Source organism: Colias philodice, chromosome 30, assembly GCF_061535455.1.
Source record: "Colias philodice isolate Cphi_HAF_F1 chromosome 30, ilColPhil1 Martin Lab GWU primary, whole genome shotgun sequence".
Taxonomy (NCBI): Eukaryota; Metazoa; Arthropoda; class Insecta; order Lepidoptera; family Pieridae; genus Colias; species Colias philodice.
In genome coordinates, this window is record NC_143115.1 from 5,647,571 (window position 1) to 5,667,515 (window position 19,945).

The 19,945-nt window shown below is 32.7% G+C and overlaps 1 protein-coding gene across 1 annotated transcript in view; it reads right to left on the reverse strand.

Annotated features, from left to right (window-relative positions):
- Window positions 1–19,331, reverse strand: part of LOC149475561 (choline/ethanolamine kinase) — a 34,609-nt gene extending 15,278 nt beyond the window's left edge. Inside the window, exons 1-2 of the mRNA XM_089713237.1 lie at window positions 19,207–19,331; window positions 5,808–5,929 (exon numbers count right to left, since the gene is read on the reverse strand). Of these exons, the coding sequence (XP_089569363.1) occupies window positions 5,808–5,929; window positions 19,207–19,215 (131 nt within the window). The 5' untranslated portion in view covers window positions 19,216–19,331. The remainder of the gene's footprint in view (window positions 1–5,807; window positions 5,930–19,206) is intronic.
- Window positions 19,332–19,945: the final 614 nt, after the last annotated feature.

Consider the following 19,945-nt stretch of genomic DNA (forward strand, 5'->3'; position numbering starts at 1 on the left):
AGTCGAAATCGCGTGTTAGACTAACGTATTTCTGTAATATTGTACATAATATGTATGTAGTAAATTATTTTTTGAAAAATAAGGTCATAAAGAAGTTTCACTTCTTATGTGTGTACACGCACACTTTTTTTATATAATATATCGTTGTTATTGAAAAAGTTAAGATGTAACTAGCTAATAAGTATTGTAAATGAATAAAGGACATTTATTTAATAAATTAGTAAAAAACATTTTCTCCTCCAAATATTTCATGTAAACTGCACTTTATTCAAAAATGTTTGTGACCACTGTCAGTAGGTAAAGAGGTCATTGTACGAAATTCTTTCTGCTCCGCGACCGGACTTTATATACTTACGAGACCCAACAAAATAGTTGTTCAACTAAAAGTTGTATATATGCGCTAAACCAAGATGATTACACGTATTCCACAATAATCTTATTTAGTGCAGAATAAAACTTAAAACAAATATCAAGCAATAAATATAAATATGTAGAGCCTATTCAAATAAGTCATACATTCTTGGTAGCCAATTTTACATTATACATTCAGCTAAAATTAATTAAAAAATTCTAAAAACACATATCACTAAGCAGGAAGCGTGAATCTTTTAAACTATAATTCTTCTTTTCTCATAAGTTCATAACGTATACATATTCAAATGCATAGTTACATAAGTTATGTATTAAAAAAATACACGAGTAATATAATGATCGTTCTTAAAGTTTACAAAAGTTCTTTTTGAATGACAAATACGCGATAATTAGCGAAGATATTAAAGCACAAAAGAAACATTATTTTTGCAAGAAAAGAGAATTTTAGCAAAAATTATTTTTAACAAACATCTACTGTCTTACCACAAAAAAACTTTAGACAGGGTTTAACTTTAAGCGCGGGGTCTATTTAATCTGGTTTTTTCGTATTCACATTTATATCGTATTTAACTATTAAAGTGACAGATCCCTGGTTTAAAGTTGTGTTCAAAATTGTTTTCTGGTAAGTCTAAATAAAACCGCATTCTATAGGTCAGAACTTGTAAAAGTTAAATAGCACCACAAATAGCACCAACCGGGAGGCAATAGCTTTCAAATGAAAAAAAAAATCATCAAATTCGGTTCACCCATACAAAACAACTGAGGTGACAAACTCAAAAAAAAATACAGTCAAATCAAGAACCTCCTCTTTTAAGTCGGTTAAAAAGGCACTTAAAGCACCCATTCTCCTATCTCGAGAGAATGTATCCAGTAAGGAAAAGAGCAAAAAGCAGTATAAAAATGCAACAATAGAGATGTTTTTACATTCGTATTATCCGCTTACTGTGGCCATAAAAAACGTAAACACCCTGTGTCCTTGACGGCCGGCCGGAGTGGCATGCGGCGCAACTGATAGCCATAGTTTATTTACTTCGAGTTTCTAGAAAAATGGGTAAGTGTGGCGGATTATGGTACAAAATCAATACATATAATAAAATTCTAGAAAAGTGGTGTCTGTACAATGAAAATATGTAAAAAAAAATTAGCAGGGGTTATTACTAAATCGATCCCAAACCCAAAACTGTTGTTAAAAAAATTTTTGTCTGTTTGTCTGTTTGTCTGTATGTTTGAACACGCTAATCTCAGAAACGGCTTATCCGATTTAGATGCGGTTTTCACTAATATATTGTGGTAAGCTTCATTTAACATTTAGTGTTTATTTCATGCCAATCGGTTCATAAATAAAAAAGTTATGACCATTTGAGTAATCACAGCGAACATTTGCTAAGGCATTCTATACATGAATTACTTTATTACGTAAATTATACGCTAAAGTTATTCCTTGACATGTCCAGATGATCATATCGAAAGTCCCCAAGCGTGGGGGGGTGGGTGGTTATGCTGAGGGGGTAGTAGGGGGGGTCAAAGGACCTTTATTTAGATTTTTGCTCATAAGTCTAAAACCTGCACAAATAGCATTATGGTTACTTCTAGGTAAATTTTCTATATAAAAGGTCTTTGAAATTATGTCGTAGGTATTATATTTTTAACCCCCGACGCAAAAAGAGGGGTGTTATGACCGCTATGTGTGTATTGCGTGTCTGTCTGTGCCACCGTAGCTCGCTAACGGGTAATACGAATTAGATGCGTTTTTTTGTTACATTAGTTGTTTATTATATTATATAGGGGTGAAAAAAACGCATGTTAGTTGTTAATGTAGGTTGTTAATGTAGGTTATACCCAAGTGATATATCAAATGAAATTAGACGACATGTTAACAATTAGTCAAATTTTATCAAAATCGGTTCATCCATTTATTTGATATAGGGGTAAAAGTGGGAATAAATAAATGAATTTTATCAAATATACTCAAGTGACGTATCTAATGAAAGACATGACGTGTAAAGTACAATAAGACATATTTTATCAAAATTGGTTCATCCATTTATTGGATAAAAGTGGCAATAAAAGTTGTCAAATATAGGTATATCACTTAGGTAAGTGGCATATCAAATGAAAGGGCATGACCTGACGTGAGAAGTATAATGAGGCATAGGTATTTAATCAAAATCGGTTCATCCATTTATTATATAGAGGGGTAAAAGTGGGAATGAAAAAAACGAATGTTGTCTGTTATACCCAAGTGATATATCAAATGAAAAAAGACGACCTGTCAGAAACAACAAGTCAAATTATATCAAAATTGGTTCATCAATTTATTTGATATAGGGGTTAAAGTGGGAATAAATAAATAAATTTTATCAAATATACTCAAGTGACGTATCTAATGAAAGACATGACTTGTAAAGTACAATAAGACATAATATTTTATCAAAATTGGTTCATCCATTTATTGGATATAATATGTAGGTATAAAAGTGGGAATAAAAGTTGTCGAATATACCCAAGTGGCATATCAAATGAAAGGGCATGACCTGACGTGAGAAGTATAATGAGGCATATTTAATCAAAATCGGTTCATCCAATAATTATATGTAGGGCAAAAGTGGGAATGAGAAAAACGAATGCTGTCTGTTATACCCAAGTGATATATCAAATGAAAAAAGACGACCTGTCAGAAACAATTAAGTAGTCCAATGTTATCAAAATCGGTTCATCCATTTATTTGATATAGGGGTAAAAGTGGGAATAAATAAATAAATTTTATCAAATATACTCAAGTGACATATCTAATGAAAGACATGACGTGTAAAGTACAATAAGACATATTTTATCAAAATTGGTTCATCCATTTATTGGATATAGGTATAAAAGTGGGAATAAAAGTTGTCAAATAATATACCCAAGTGGCATATCAAATGAAAGGGCATGACCTGACGTGAGAAGTATGATGAGGCATATTTAATCAAAATCGGTTCATCCATTTATTGATTTATAGCGGTAAAAGTGGGAATGAATAATCGAATGTGGTCAAATAATATAATCAAGCGGCATATCAAATGACGTGTGAATTACAATTAGTCATGTTTTATCAAAATTGGTTAATCTGTTTATTACATATAGGGCACCTTAGGGGTGATAGTGGGGATAAATAATCCAAATGGAGTACCAAACGAAAGGATATGCCATGTACATAATATATATAGGTATGATTAGACATGGTTTAGATCAAAATCGGTTCTGCCATTTACTAGGGGTGAAAGGGAAAAGTTGAAAGTCTGTGAAAGTAGAAGGAATATGGGAGCGGGAGAATAGCCACATCCTGGAAATTTTGAACTCTTCTGTACCTAAGTTCTATAGCTCAGTTTAGTAATAAATTTTACTAACAGTTCTTTTGTGTTATTATTTATTTTATTTCTTAACTTTATAATAATGTGTAAGTACTTATAATTTAGTTGTATATGATAGTACATGTTTCAAGACGTGTTTACTCAATAATTGTGTGTTAAGTAGTAACTACTATGCAGTCACTATTCCACGCGGACGAAGTCGCGGGCACAGCTAGTATTTAATAATTCAAGTACCTACCACTAAAATCAACAATACAAATCTGTTTTTATTAGAGGTACATAATACAATATAATATACTCTGCAAAAAAAAACAAGCCTATATTAATTAATACATATTATGTTTCACAAGATACAGCTCTGCAATTAATAGAAATGCCGTCGCATTTTTGTAAGTTTTTACTTATAACTTAACATGTGACAAATGCCCACCATCCATTCTCTTCATCTTCATCTTTTCTCTTTTTTGTATTTAATGAATTTCTATCTACATATCTACATAATAAATACATAAGTATTTTATTTATAAAAAGGTCGCAGAAAACCATATCGCAACTAATCAAAGCATTAATGCTATGCTTACAATTTAAATATAACTAACTATAGGGCTGATTTTTCAATCATTGGTTGAAATTTATCCGTCCAATAAAGTATTACACGAACATTTTAAAATAGCACCTGTACACTGTCAAATACGGACAATTAGAATTTTTGAAATGGTAGTTTAATATGTTATTCGATGAATTTATAAGTTTTAACCAACGATTGAAAAATCAGCCCTTAATAAAATAGAATCACGTATTTCGGAACAGCGTAGTAATAGAATCCGATCTAATTTACAAACAAAAAAGGGGAACAATAACATTAATTAAAGTTCTATTCATGAAATTCACTCATTACATTATCTATCCGTAACGTCACGACTCACGACCTAATGAAACCGATCACCGTAAAAGATAATCGCATTTCACAAAAACCAATCGACTTTTTGACGAAAACACTTGCTATTGTTCATTTCACAAAAACTTGTGGTTTTGCCGAGTTTCGTATTTATATAGTTTACGTGTTTTTTGGATCTACAAGTCTCGAGTCCTTTGCACACTTTTTACTTATCTCGACATGGACCAGTAGGTAATTGTCACAAAATATGTATTGTATAACTTACAGAAGGTGTAATACGTAATATATATCTAGAGGACATAAAACTTCAATTTTTAATGAAACAATTTAATTTTAATTCAACATTGAAACCAAAATTATTAATTAAATGAGCAATAGACAGCAGTCTAAAGAAAAATTATTTTATGCATTGACAATGGTCCCTGGAAGTTCACCAAAATAATATAAACGACATTGGAACGCATAAAAACATGTTATGAAATCACGCGATCCGATCTGAACTGATCCAACAAGGAAAACATTATCGATGTTACAATTCAACTAACTTTATATAATTTGTTGTGATGTTGAGGTCGCGAGGTCTACAGGGTCGCACGACATTTTATGCATCATCCCTGTATCCAAGCGCTAGTGTTAAATATATTATTCATCTTATTTTATCTATCTTTCCTAAAAAAGTATTTATGGCATGGTACCACTGATTTGTAAATAGTTACTAATGGTACTCTACAATATAAATAACCATTTATTTGCAGTTCATCCAAAACGGTCTGCTATAGGTAACTAAATACTGTTATTCCTTTGTTTATCAATAAAACTAGTTATTGACAAACACTAGAATCAAACAAAAACAACGCACATGAGAAATTAAGATAAACATAATATACTTGAAAACAATACCGACAGATTTGTTTACTATATTTTCTCTTTACAATGTTAATTATATTGACAGAATCGTATATCAACTACCCTCCTACATCCTAAATAAGTCGGTTAAACGATGATATAGGTAAAAAGGTATAACTAGATCAGATACTAGTGCTCCAGGAGATGTGACTAATTAGCCACAATTTACTTCAGTTGCCTCTTTTCGCTTACGATAATTGAACCTTGCCATCTCACTGTGACGTCTAATCGTGTGTGCGTTAGTGTGCCGTTTTCGAAGATCGACTGTTGTGGTATCTCACCTGATCCTCTTGAAGTCCAGATCTCTTGGGTCTGTGGTCTTCCATGCTCCATGGAGGTAGTTCCTGCAGATACGGCCCGCCACTTCTCGCATCTCCTCCTCCGTGCCGCACATCTGGAGCTTCTGTAACGGAGATACATGTCTCTCAGTATTCAGTTCTTTCATAAGTCAATTATAGTTTAGTTATTGCATATGACGTTGTTCGACCGCTTTGGAGTAGCTTGAACAATGGATGCGGATAGGTATCGTTATTCTTAAGTTTAACGTAACATATGCATATAGTCACCTACAGTATATTTATTGAATGGTGAAATAATTATTAAATACTTCTGAACTGCGCTAGTAGATTAAGGTCGACTAAATACGAGTACCTAAATAGAAGAATAAACGCAATTAGAAAGTTGAATGCGCAGATTTAAACACAATTAGAGAGTGACATGTTAGATCAAATAAGTTTTTTAAATGCGGCACGGGAAAAAGGGTATAATAAAATAAAATTATTATTTCGCAATAGTAACCCTTTCCGTATCACTCAAATAAAAATAAAGTTAATGCAAACAGTAGAGCCATAAGCATTAAGCACCCTCTCGTCAACTTCGCTCAAGTTTCAAGATATGTTTTCAAATGACTTGTTCTAGATAAACTTACGCAACCGCAAACTTCCGAATTTGCCCTAATTTTTATCTTGCCATATAAATTGACACAGAAACCGCTAGAATATACTTCCTCATATTATAATGAAGACTTAAAAGTTACCTAAGAATATAAACCGTAATTAAGTTAGGCGTATAATTAGGCTAAAATTTGATAATCTAGAGCTTAACTTATGACGTAATTGTATCGACTACATATGATCTACATATGGTAGCCGGTAGACCCGACCATGACCCAGCGTTTGACTGTCTATAGTCTATACAATCCACTAATTAAAGTTCCTATATAGACTAGTATTCAGTACGAATATTTATCAGTATCAGAAGTACGGAGAAGATAAACTAATAGGATTTGAAGTACAAGTTAAACAGGCCTGCTTATCTTTTAGATCTAATGTATGTATCTGATAGCAGATAGTGTTTGTATTTCGCTTTGATTCATATGTTCAACTATTGTATGAGAAATATTCCAAACATTTCACAAGGTGCTCTCGTCTTTTACTGAGCAAATATCAACACTGATATCTAGATAATTGATATAAATACATTCATATCATATTATGTATTTGAATATCTACTACGTAATAAAAACGTCGTTAACAGAATACATTTCCAAAGTGTGTAACATCAAACTGCGACGCAACCCAATGACTAACTACAACACCGATCGAATTCCAAAGTAAAGTCTATTATTAGTCAAAGATTCTACTTTACAATCCTCTGGTAGCTACCAAAATCGAGAGTTTCGTACATGAAATTATTGGGCATCTCATCAAAATAAAGCTACTCACGAAAAATTTGCTTGATAGTAATCACTTGCAAAAATGTGCCATGGATCCCGGACTATCTTGTTTTATAGAGTACTGTTTTTATGAACCTTCATCACCTGATATGTGGAAAATGGCCCATTGACCAAGCTAGCGGGTAGGCGTACGCGGTACGATGGTAGCACATACTAACACTACCCAATCGTCCACATTTCATCCGTCAGAAAATAGGTGAGGTCTGGCGGCCCTGGGATCTTGTACTATTTCATTTGTATGTAAAGTTTGATAGATGTGACACAAACACTATAGTCCTTTTCACCTAGGATGATTCCTGTGACACTTCATCGTGTTCCGAATTACATATTTTATGTTTAAAAAGTCAAAATAATTTTAGTGCATAATACTTTTATTTTATGGCGGCATTATTACCAAAAATATAAAAATGAAACATCGTAAGCTTATAAATAAAAAACAGTATTGTTTAGTTTAATATAATCTTATATATAAAAATGAATCGCAAAATGTGTTGGTAAGCGCATAACTCGAGAACGGGTGGACCGATTTCGATAATTCTTTTGCACGCCTCATAAGCGAAGCGTTGAGGTGGGTACTACTGTCACTTCGCGCAAAACATCTGATTTTTCAAACTTAAAATGTCTTTATGTATCATACATTGCACTTGTAAGATAATACATACACACACATATTAAGAAAAAACACTATTTTTAACGTTCATGATATTTTTGATGTCATTTTTGTTATTTAAACTAGTTAAAAAACAGTTTAAAAAAGTTCTGTCTTGGACGTCCGTGTGTCTGTATGTGCGGATCCTTTTTCTTGTTAACACGATAGCGACCGAAATACTTTACTAATCGAGTCTTTTTTTTTCTCTTACGCTTGAGTATGCTCAGGAATAGAACCCTTTCATTTTTCAGGGTCTGATTCGATGTGGTTTAATTGTTATTAAATAAACAAAAATAATAATTAATAAATATTTATTAAAAAAAAATTATGAGGCGTGCACTTTTGGATTTTCCAAATTATTTTTATTATATTCCTTGAAGTACCAGGATTGTTCTTATGTAGAGAAAACATAAATATGTACCACGGGCGAAGCCGGGGCGGACCGCTAGTGAAAAATAAAATAAAATAACACAAAAATATAATACCTACGCAATTCGTGTACATGAAATGGATCGTTGAAAAATCATAGAGTTGGAAAATCATATAATCGGCGCCCATCTTGTGATCGTTTGTCAATCGAGTCAATCGTCTGTACGAGTGCGTCAGCCTTGTATACAAGTTGCATTTTTATATTAATACTTTACGTGGTATTCTGTTATTGTTACTAATTGTTATGTTGACTTTTTGTTGCTGTTGTTTGCTAAGTTTCCTTAGTTAATTATTGTTGGCAAAATGCGGAAAAAACTAATTTTGGTTCTTTATTCAAATCGATTTCATTTCCATATAGAATATTATCGATTATCGGAAACAATTGATACGGTTTCAGTAACCGACATCTCTATTCGTGTCAAAAATCGATGTGTCACAGAAATCATCTTAGGTGGAAAGGACTATAATAGGGAAAGTAATGCATTGCCTCCATGGCATTTCATTATTTTATGTACTGAAACAAATAACATGTCTTTCTTTGGACAATAGTAAAACGTAGATTAGATTTCACATGCTATCCATGGCTACATTAAATGATTTGTTTAAAGAATACCAAACAATTAAGATAAAACTTATTACAGTGTTTCATATCTGTAATAATTCCTCTTAATTGGCACATTAAAACGATACCATATCTGGTCTCAAATTGATATTTAATTAAATATTCGGGAAATGTATGAGGCCGAGTTATATTGGGCAGATTCCATAAATAGATATTTTATCGAACTGTTTTGACTGAAGAGCTCTAAAGCCCTTTGCTTTGCTAATACGCCTGTATTTTCTGCTTTGGTTATTTTTATTTGATAACTCCGTGGGTTTTCAGAGGATTGACGTGATCCTTTTTGTGTCTGTGTCGGTGACCTTTTTGTGTCTGTGTCGGTGACCTTTTTGTGTCTGTGTCGGTGACCTTTTTTGTAGAAAAGATTACTATTCCCATTGGATGTACTTATCTACATAATATTATATTCTCTTCTTAAACAACAGTCCCATTTATGTGATAGAAAACTGAAGACTTTGTTGTTTGTTTATTATGACAGATTCTCAATAACAAACTGTATTATCATTTCTGTGTGGGTGTATGAACAATCAGCTGGATTCTAGCCCAACTATTGCGCTGAATCTATAAGCATACCTATACTTTACTCGATTCATAAAATTACATATAAGGTAATGAACCCTGCTTTGGTGCAATCGGTGCAATAAGCAGATAATGGTTCTAAATTATAATTGAGATGTTACGAGTTCAATGTTTCTTTGAATTTCAGGTTAACAACATTTGCGTATAGTAAGTACTTCACAAACTTATTATAAATAGAAATAGTTAATTTCGTTTCAAAATTTTACACAATATGGAGTAGTAGGCCGTGGGGAGTATTAGCCGGCCTAAAGTTGGCATTACAGTCATCTTGCTCATTAAAGTAGTTATTATTACTGTAGTATACGAGATATTTTACGTTGCACGCATCCACTCGCGCCTACCACCGACTGGTCAATTTTTTTGAGATACCTACACCTGATGAAACCCTAAATAAAGATCCATGGGAGTTAACGTGACGTCTTATAGCATGATTATTACCAGTGTGTCAAAATGACAGAGCGCCATCGCCATCATCTAGCGGCATCACTTTCCTGCTGTGGAAATAATACTGCTTAAAGATATCATGGTAACCCCCCTCTATTCGCCTAGTTATATTCTTTTGAACAGCCGCAACTCCTACCAAGTGATATGATACTACAGACCTTTAGCACAGTACAGAGTGTTTACAACTGCTTGCACTCGACCGATAGCGCTATCTGGTACGTGATGAGTGGTGACTCTCCTGCGTTATCTCTTTCCGTTGATGACGACGTTCTCTTGTTGCTTTATATTATGTGCATACAAGACACGTCATTTGACATTAACATACAGGAATATCTATAGACCTTATTATTTTGTATTCATCCATGCTACAAATGCAAATGTGTGTAGGTATGTCTCGATGAGTCTGTTTTTATTATTTTTTTCGATTTTACACTGGTTCTCTACTGCATCAGTAAGTAGTATAAAAACTGGTCGCTTTCCGCCTAATGTGTGTGTCTGTATGCTTAGATCTTTAAAACTACGCAACGGATTTTGATGCGGTTTTTTTTAATCGATAGAGTAGTTCTCGAGGAAGGTTTTAGGTTTTATAGACGCCGGCGGTGAATTAGTATTTCATAATTTGAAGGTAGCTGTTAAAAACAACGGGTTCTGAATTACCATTAGAAACAAATTTCTTACAGTAATTAACATTGATTTTATGACGTATGCCGTAGCTGCACGAAATATTCGATACTCGCGTAGCTCTTTTAAACTCAAATAACCTAGGTTTCACTAATGGATTACTTCAACAGAATAACCTTGGTAGCTTGTACTGGAGTTAACGCTAAGGTTGTACACATACACACACATATATTAATAGAGTATAACTTTTAAAGTCTCTGGGTGAACACAATACCTAGCTAATGAAGATTATAATTTAGCCAACTGCGGCAAATTAGGGGAGGGTTATATGCCCTAATAACTTCAAACTACAGCCTACAGGGTAACTTGTCATGGAAATATCTAATGTCTGAAAAGGCAATATATAAAGGCAATATGTAATGAATAAAGCACATTTTGAAAAGCCATAAACATCGCTTATTACATCAAATGGAACTGCAATGGTCGATTATCATTAAAACGAACCTACCATTAGAACCAATTTTTAAACAAATTACATTCCAAAGTGCCATGCCACATTAATAATATTGTGAACATGAAGCGAAAATTATCAATGTATATGTACATAACTATACATTCTTCATATAGGTATAATTCTCGTGTCACAGTGTTTGTAAACAAGCAGTGAATAAATCAAATCAAATATAATATGTATTTCTATTATTATACAAAAAAACAATCAGATGTAAAATATGTTCTAAAGAACTAGTACTATTTAGTATTCTATGCTAGGGTGATGTGTGATGGCAGAACATGCTTTGCCGGATGAGCTAAAAATATTCTAATTTTTCATTATTTTCCTAATTTTATGGCATTATTAGAACACTAGCAATGCCCTGCGGTTTCACCCGCATAGATAGCGATATCGTTACAGTGAAAAGTCTACTATAGGTCGGACTATAGATTTAATTTTTATTCACATGAAAATCACCTTTACCCCGTCCCGCACTACGGCCTTTTTTTTATTTTTTTTTGTTTTAGTGGGGAAATCTTTCATAGATACCCACGGCCTCCGGGGGAGGGGCCGTGAGTTATGTCGGATTCCTACCGACCAAAACCCCACTATGTTCCGTCAAGACGCATATTGGTAGAATTCCTCCGTGACCCCCGCACTACGGCCTGCTCGAACAGTATACCTACTATTTTCTGTAGATTGACACTTTTAAAAATTCGTTATATCTTTTGAATGGAATATCCAATTCTTTTCATTTAAAAAGTATTTTGCTGGTATTGAAACAGTCTATAATAAAACATCATTTAATGGGATAAGGATTAATATATGTGTATGGATAACATGGTTTGATTACTGACGGCACTTCTATTTACTTTGAAAACGTAAAAAAATTGTTGTAGTAACATAACTACCGAAGATGGACATATGGTATCGCGGACTTTCTTGTAGATATTGATCCATTCTATAATACCGTAGAACATTTTTTTGTTCTATCTTCAATAGATTCCGCAGCGCACGCGATGACAGAAGTTTTATTGAGGATTTTTTTACACCTTGGGTTACATTATTGCATTTTTGGTAAGGATCTCTAATTTTTTTGAAAATGCAATATAGCCTATGTTGCTCAGTAAAGATGCAGCTTTCTAATGGTGAAAGAATTTTTGAAATCGGTCCAGTAGTTTATGCGTGAAAACCATACATACATACATACATACATACATACATACTTACAAACTTTTCCTCTTTATAATATTAGTATAGATGATTGTTTGTTGGAACATGATTCATCGTCCTTCAATATTATTATTTTATATTTTACAACACAATACATTATCGAAGGCTTATAACATACTATCAGTGTTTCTGTGGCATTTTCCAACGAGCCTAAATCTTAGATACGCTATTGCTAGGCATTTATCTGCTTGCGGCACGTGCCGGGCTCGTAATCCTCACGATAAGGACTCATTACTTATGTACAATTGATGTATTTCAGGGCTTACATCTTATTATTGTTTTATCACTCCTTGATAAGAGCGGCATTGTTCTTTAGTGGCGAGCGACGACAATAATTACTCCTACAAGGTAATATGTTACGAGTAAGAAGACATTACCAAAAGGTAGAAGATGCCTGGGGATGATGTTAAACTAAATGCAAAAAAGAACTAGAGCCCATACAACTTTGCAATAAATTCTCTAGAAATTTACCTTTGTTATTTTAATCATCATCAGCAAGTTTGGTCTTCCAGAAAAACAGGTCTCATAAGAGTTTCAGGTTATATCATTCACTAAGTATCATTCACTAAGTATGGTTTGACAGATGAACAGACTAGAAAAATTGCAGAAACGTTTTACGAGAAAAAAGATACTGAATTTGGCTTTAGTATATTCTGGTTTGAGTAATCGTATTTCATTATTATTAATATTATTTATGTATATATACATATATGTATTTAATCAATAGTATGTTTGTGATTAAAAATTGTCTTATCACTACATAGTATAAAACAAAGTCGCTTTCCCTGTCCCTATGTCCCTTTGTACGCTTAAATCTTTGAAACTACGCAACGGATTTTGATGCGGTTTTTTTTTTAATAGATAGAGTGATTCAAGAGGAAGGTTTATATGTATAACAACATCCATTAAATAGTGGAGAAGTACTGTTATTTTTGAGGTTTCTAATGTGATGTCGTAAAAAATTACATTTTTTCCGCTTACATTGCAAACGCAGGCTGAACCCTACGAGTTTTATCAAAATAATGTACTAAGTATTATACACATTGAAAAGGTCTACAGAAAAGTCCGCGATGGTATATGTCTATCTCTTATGGATAACCCACAATAACTTTTTTTTGTCATTTACTTTTTACGACAAATAATGGCTAATTTTCGATGCGATTTTAACCAATACAGCATTAATCCTTAACCAATAAAATACCTTGAATACATTGTTCATTTAATATAGATCTATATGGCCCTCACCGTATGATTTAAGACTTAAGTGAATATTTTCGAAGATAGTTATTACAGATTTAAAAATTGCGCGACGTAGCGTTTGCGGCGGTACCGGCGCGGCTGGTCGGCAGCGGGCCGCTATGTTTTTTTATACAACGTTCACAGTTTTTCTGTAGGTAGTGTATTTAGTATCAGCACAGTATTACCATCCTAATAATATTGTAATACTGTGGTATCAGCATTGCACCCGTGCGAAGCCGGGGCGGGTCGCTAGTAATCTATATTTCTGTTGTAAATTCTGAAATACAGTGAGAAAATAAAATATCTAAGAAATGTTAATATGCTTTACACAATCTTACTGGTGAAGGATTTTCTAACTTTTTTATTCTTATTTAAGTAAATATTATTAAGAACATTTTTTATTCCGTAACGGTTGAATTTAATTCAATTATGAAAATTCAGTACATAATGATAAATAATGGGTATCATTTAAGCTATCACCAATTTAATTAGTTTTGTGTTTCTTAAATAATAGGGTTTGTCCTCAAAATAGTAGATCTGTCACCAAAATGTAGTCACCAAACAATGCAAAATCAGTTCCACAATAAATCACCTAAAATCCTGAGATATAAGGTCTAGTACCAAATAAATGTTTTTGTATGTATTATAATAAAAAATAAAAAAAAGTGAAGTCCCGTGTCCCCTAGTAGGGTAAGGGGCAGATGCATTATTCATACATCTGTTTCACTGATCGATTTTCTTTAGGGATAAGTAGGTGATCAGCCTTCTGTGTCCTGCCAGACTGAGACATTTTTTTTTCTTCGTCTCCACCGGGAATCGAACCCAGGACCCCTCGGTTCTACGCTCACGCGTCAACCACTGTACCAAGGATGCGGTCAAGTCAATGGTCAATGTATTATAATAGGTGTGTCCTAATAAGTATTTAAGTAAACTAATTTAAAGAGATCAGCAATAAATCATATTATTATCTATACTAATATTATAAAGCTGAAGAGTTTGTTTGTTTGTTTGAACGCGCTATTCTCGGGAACTACTGGTCCGATTTGAAAAATTCTTTCGGTGTTAGATAGCCCATTTATCGAGGAAGGTTATAGGCTATATATCATCACGCTACGACCAACAGGAGTGGAGCCACGGGGGTGAAACCGCGCGGAGCAGCTACTTTGTTTATATACAGTATGTATTAATATTGCGTATATTTCAGATTTACAAAAAATCCTGCTTTAAGGCTAAGGTGGATTGAATGCTGTGGGAGAAAATCAGAATGGACACCTCGGTACAGAAATAATAAAAATTTCTGGACCGATATTTATTTTATTGAATATATTTATTTATTTATTTATTTTATTCATAACAAGTAATTGACAGGTTTTACCCCAAAGCATTACATGTTTAGTTTTACACAAAATATTAAAAATAGGATACAGTTTTCATTAACTATCGACTTAAGAATTTAAAAACATTGGATTTATATGTATTTATAGACGTATTAAATAAATCTGTCTCGGGTAGCAGAGCGAGCAAGTCGTTTACTAATTTTACCGAACGCACCAAGGGGGCGTTACGGCCAGAAACAGTTCTTACACCTTGCTGCACAGCAAGGAAATCACGACCCCGACGTAGTCCCAACCCAGAAGGAGCCGCTACACTATAAATAAACTTCGGAGGAATTTTAAAAGAAATTCGTTCAAGACTAAATGGGTTATCTATACCACCATTTAGCACCTGATAAACGTGTACTAGTAAAATGTATTTGCGCCTTGATTCAAGACTGAAAAAACCTGTCATACCATATACATAAAGAGACGGGTACATATATGGATAGTATCCATACATCTGCCTAAATGCAAACCTACAGAACTTTTTTTGAATTTTCTCTAACATAAGAATAGTTATATTTTTTTTCATGCGGATCCCAGATAATACAATTATATTCCATACTACTTCGGACGTATGCCTGGTAAAGAGAAATAGTACATTTTATGTCAGAAAAATTATTACCAGTTCGAATAATAAAACCGAGAATTTTTAAAGACTTATTGCATATATTCACGATATGGTCCTTAAAATTTAATCGAGAAGTAAAAGTAACTCCTAGATCTTTAATTGTGGTAACGCGCTGGATACACTGTCCACCTAAATAATATGTGTAATCGATTGGCGTTCGAGACCGCGAGTAGCTCATAATTTTGCATTTACCAATATTAAAATACAAACGGTTTTTTACACCCCATTCCATAACGGACTCAATGTCATGCTGCAAAGCCTGGTATTGGGTATGATTTTGTACTCCCATATAAATTTTGAGGTCATCCGCGAACATTAAACACTGAGCGCTTTTGACAACATTCGGTAAATCATTAATTAAGATTAAAAACTGGGTCGGTCCTAGGGTCGATCCCTGACTTATTCCTGATTTAGTGAAATATATATTTGACTTATGATTACCAATTTGAACATATTGCAAACGATCCCTTAAATAATTCGCAAAAAATTGCAAAAGTTTAGGACAGAACCCGAATGAGGCAAGTTTGTTTAAAAGGATATCGTTATCTATTTTGTCGAAAGCTTTTTGAAAATCAAAATAAGCGACGTCTACCTGCTGGTTTTCGTCTAGGCATATTATGTGATGTGTTGAATAAATACATATTCAAATACAAATAAAATGGCGTTTTATTGTTTTTTCGTATGCATATAATAATGATGAAAACGTAACAAATGACCTGTGTAGTATTTTTTATGAATATAATATTAATGTTATTTCTAATTTCAACAAAATTATTATTTTTGTAATATCGATATGGTTACATCCCTTTAGAGCGATTGTATTATTACGTATATGTACAGAGATTTTTCTGTGTAATCGATTATGTGTGCAAAAACATGCTAGTGTTACTAGAAAATTGCATTAAGTTCAAATAAAAAATTAGGGTTGTCATCATCGTTTCAACCAAAATATTCTGCTACTTAACTAGACTCCCAAGGTTCTAAATTTCCACTGGTAGTATAAATTATATTTAAATAAAATTTTTAGCAGATTATTAGATAAAACACTTACTTAATTAAAGTTAAAATAATCAATATTTATTCTTAAAAATAATAACCACTGAATAATCAGCTTGTCGCGCCAATTTGTCTCCGTCCCTTTGATCATTTTTCCATTAAAATTATAAATTGATGTATTAAATTGGTAACAAATACTATTAATTTAATATCTGAACGAAATAAAATGTTACTACTGTATTGGTGACAAAATATCAATTAAAAAGGAGTCGCAGTCAGGGATCGATAATCGATTTATTTGGTGACAGATCTACCATTCTGAGCAAAGAGCTATTATTTAAGTAACAAAACTGTTATTATAAGAACGAAGTTTATATTCATGTAATGCAATATAATTTTATTGGTTATCGATCTCTTATTTTACACATATATTAACATTAATTTGATAATTCATACCTGGGAACAATTTTTGTTTATCTGAGAACGAAAATATTTCGTGGTGATAGATCTATTTATTAGGTGATACAACTTGATGACAAATATAAACTTTGGTGATAGAAAACATAGTTCCCATAAATAATTATAATCTGAATCATCTAAGTTACAAATGACCGCTGATTCCAGACAATTCCATAAGATAATGAACAACAACAGTGCAATATCAATCAGACGTGAGACAACATCAATTAGCCAATTTACTGCACTCAACTCTGATTTAGTTGCCACATTCATTTGTGACAATTAATTCCTATGACGCCATGTTCATTCACCGGGAATTTTCCTGAGCATTTTATTAATTAATATCACAATGCACAGTAATCTAAATGTGACAATTGGTCGCCTCTTTAGTACAGTGGTTAACGCGTGAGCGTTGAATCAAAGTATCCCGGAACCGATTCTTGGGTATTTGGACATTGATATGTAGCCTCCTCGATAGATGGACTATCTAACAGTGAAATTACTTTACAAATCAGACCTGTGGTTCAGCTTTATTATTATATTAGCTTACGGCCCGCAGCTTCGCCTGCTTTGACAAAACCTGACATTAAGGACTAACATTACATGTTACTTATTGATCTCAAATACAAATATATATTAATTCAGCTAGACTTCCCTCAGAAACACTTTTCAAGTATCACATAATTTCAACTAGCACTCTGTAATATAAATATCACCGATTGAAAAAGCAGCTTCTATTTTTTACAGACTAATATCACACTAATATTATTTACAATAGTTTTATCAATATAATGCCTACTTGCACAGAGTTTGGGAAATTGATCTATAATTATTACTCAAGAATTGCATAAACATATTATAAAATAATGCCAGTCTAGAATGAAAAATTTGCTCTTAAATAATTGCATCAGAAAAATCCAGATGAAATGGTTTTAGTAAATAATTTATTCAAATATTATGCAAGTAAATACAGTGTCAATGCAATCACTGATTACTGACTGATTAGCCATGAAATAAACAAGTCAGAGTAATCAGAATCAGTCAGTTTTATTTAGAAAACACAATATTAGCGCAAGGATGGATTCAACTATCTCGTTTGCATTAGAGAGGAATATATTTATACGAATGCAATTTATATTAACTCGTTGTGACGTCATTCATACTGTAATCTAACCTTTTACAACCACGATAAGTGTAACAATTATGTTACTTATTAAAGTATAAATGAAAAACTATTCTGCAAAAATTATCCATGTACAACTTGTTGTACCTATTTGAATTAAAACACTGATGATATGATTCGTTGCTAAGAGCGTGCGTATGAATTTGATATCAAAAAGTGCGAACAGAAAATAGTAAACGATAAACCGTGTTAAACTAATTAGGTAAAGGAAACATACCCAATAACTGCTGCGATTCATCTCTACACAACGCCGGTAACGAGATCGCACACGAACTAACACGTTTTTGATTGAAGAAAACATTGATATTTCGTTTATAAACCACAAAGTGCACCACACATATAACACTGCATTTATTTACTATTTTGAATTTTGACATTTAACTTATTTTATACGTCCGCTCATCACTTTCGCCCCCAGTTGCTATTGATTTTTTGACATTGACAATCGATATGTTGCCCTAAATATACCAAATAAATTCCCGAAATCAACCTTAAATATTAATTGCTGTAATAATGTTAATGCTAATACTAATAAGATTATTTGATTCATAGTCTACTTTAACCGTTAGTCGTGATTTACTGCAAAAATATTTTATTTTATTTTAAGTTTCCATCTCGAACCAAACGATATCGATACATTTAAATATGTATTTTATTATGTATTAAATAAAATATCCAATAACAATTATTATTAACATCCGTGAGTGTTATCAGTCTAAAAAGTAAATGAGAATGTTAGTACGAAGTATTCTTAGCTAGAAACTTGTAGAAGTAATTTCTATTAATGATAAAACATTACAGCCTATATTATTATTTAACATGTACTTACTGGACTCCATTGTAAAAATTTTCATAAATTAAAGATCTTCATGATTAAAGTTTCGTATCTCAAATACATACGTCACAGGGTGGTATGATGTTCGATGCAAAAATGTTTCTTTTTGAAAACAATGTAAAATAAAATATGAAATATTACCGGAACTAAACTGTTTACCTTCGCCATTGTTCTTTTTATTGTCTTCTTTTAAAATAGTCGTATAAATCAGTTTTTTTAATTCAATTACAAAAATACACCGTGGTTACTTTACATTAATCACGTCCTTACTCCGCAAGCTAAAAATACAAACTAGGGATGCTCGATGAACATCGATGTTCGATGATCATCGATGTTGAAAGCAAAAACATCGCTGTTTTAACATCGATATTGCTATACGAAAAATATCGTAACATCGATGTTAACGGCATCTGTCATCGATGTTAACTCACGGCCTCACGCACGACAGGACCAATGCAACTTACGAAGTTACGAAACAAAATATGTCTTTTATGAACGCATCCACAACACAAATCAAGTTTATTTTGAACTTTGAACGCGTATTCATTCATTCAGGGCGCACCGGTCGTTCCTTTTATCAACAAAGAAATAGATTAAAAGGTTCTTCTTTATCAAAATTACTCTTCCTGCAGTCAATTGATAAAAAATATTGGAATATGTAATCATTTGATCTCTTTCTTAATAAATTCCGAACTTTTACACTGTGTTTTATTTTTTTGTCAGTTATTATTGCATAAATCATCGATGATATCCAACATCGATGATCAGTTTTCGATAAATATCGAATATCGATGTCGGGCTTTCGATTATGACATCGATGTCAACATCGATGTTTTTCGAATATCGATCATCCCTAATACAAACTGACATTTCATATGACAGGTATTATGTCGACAGA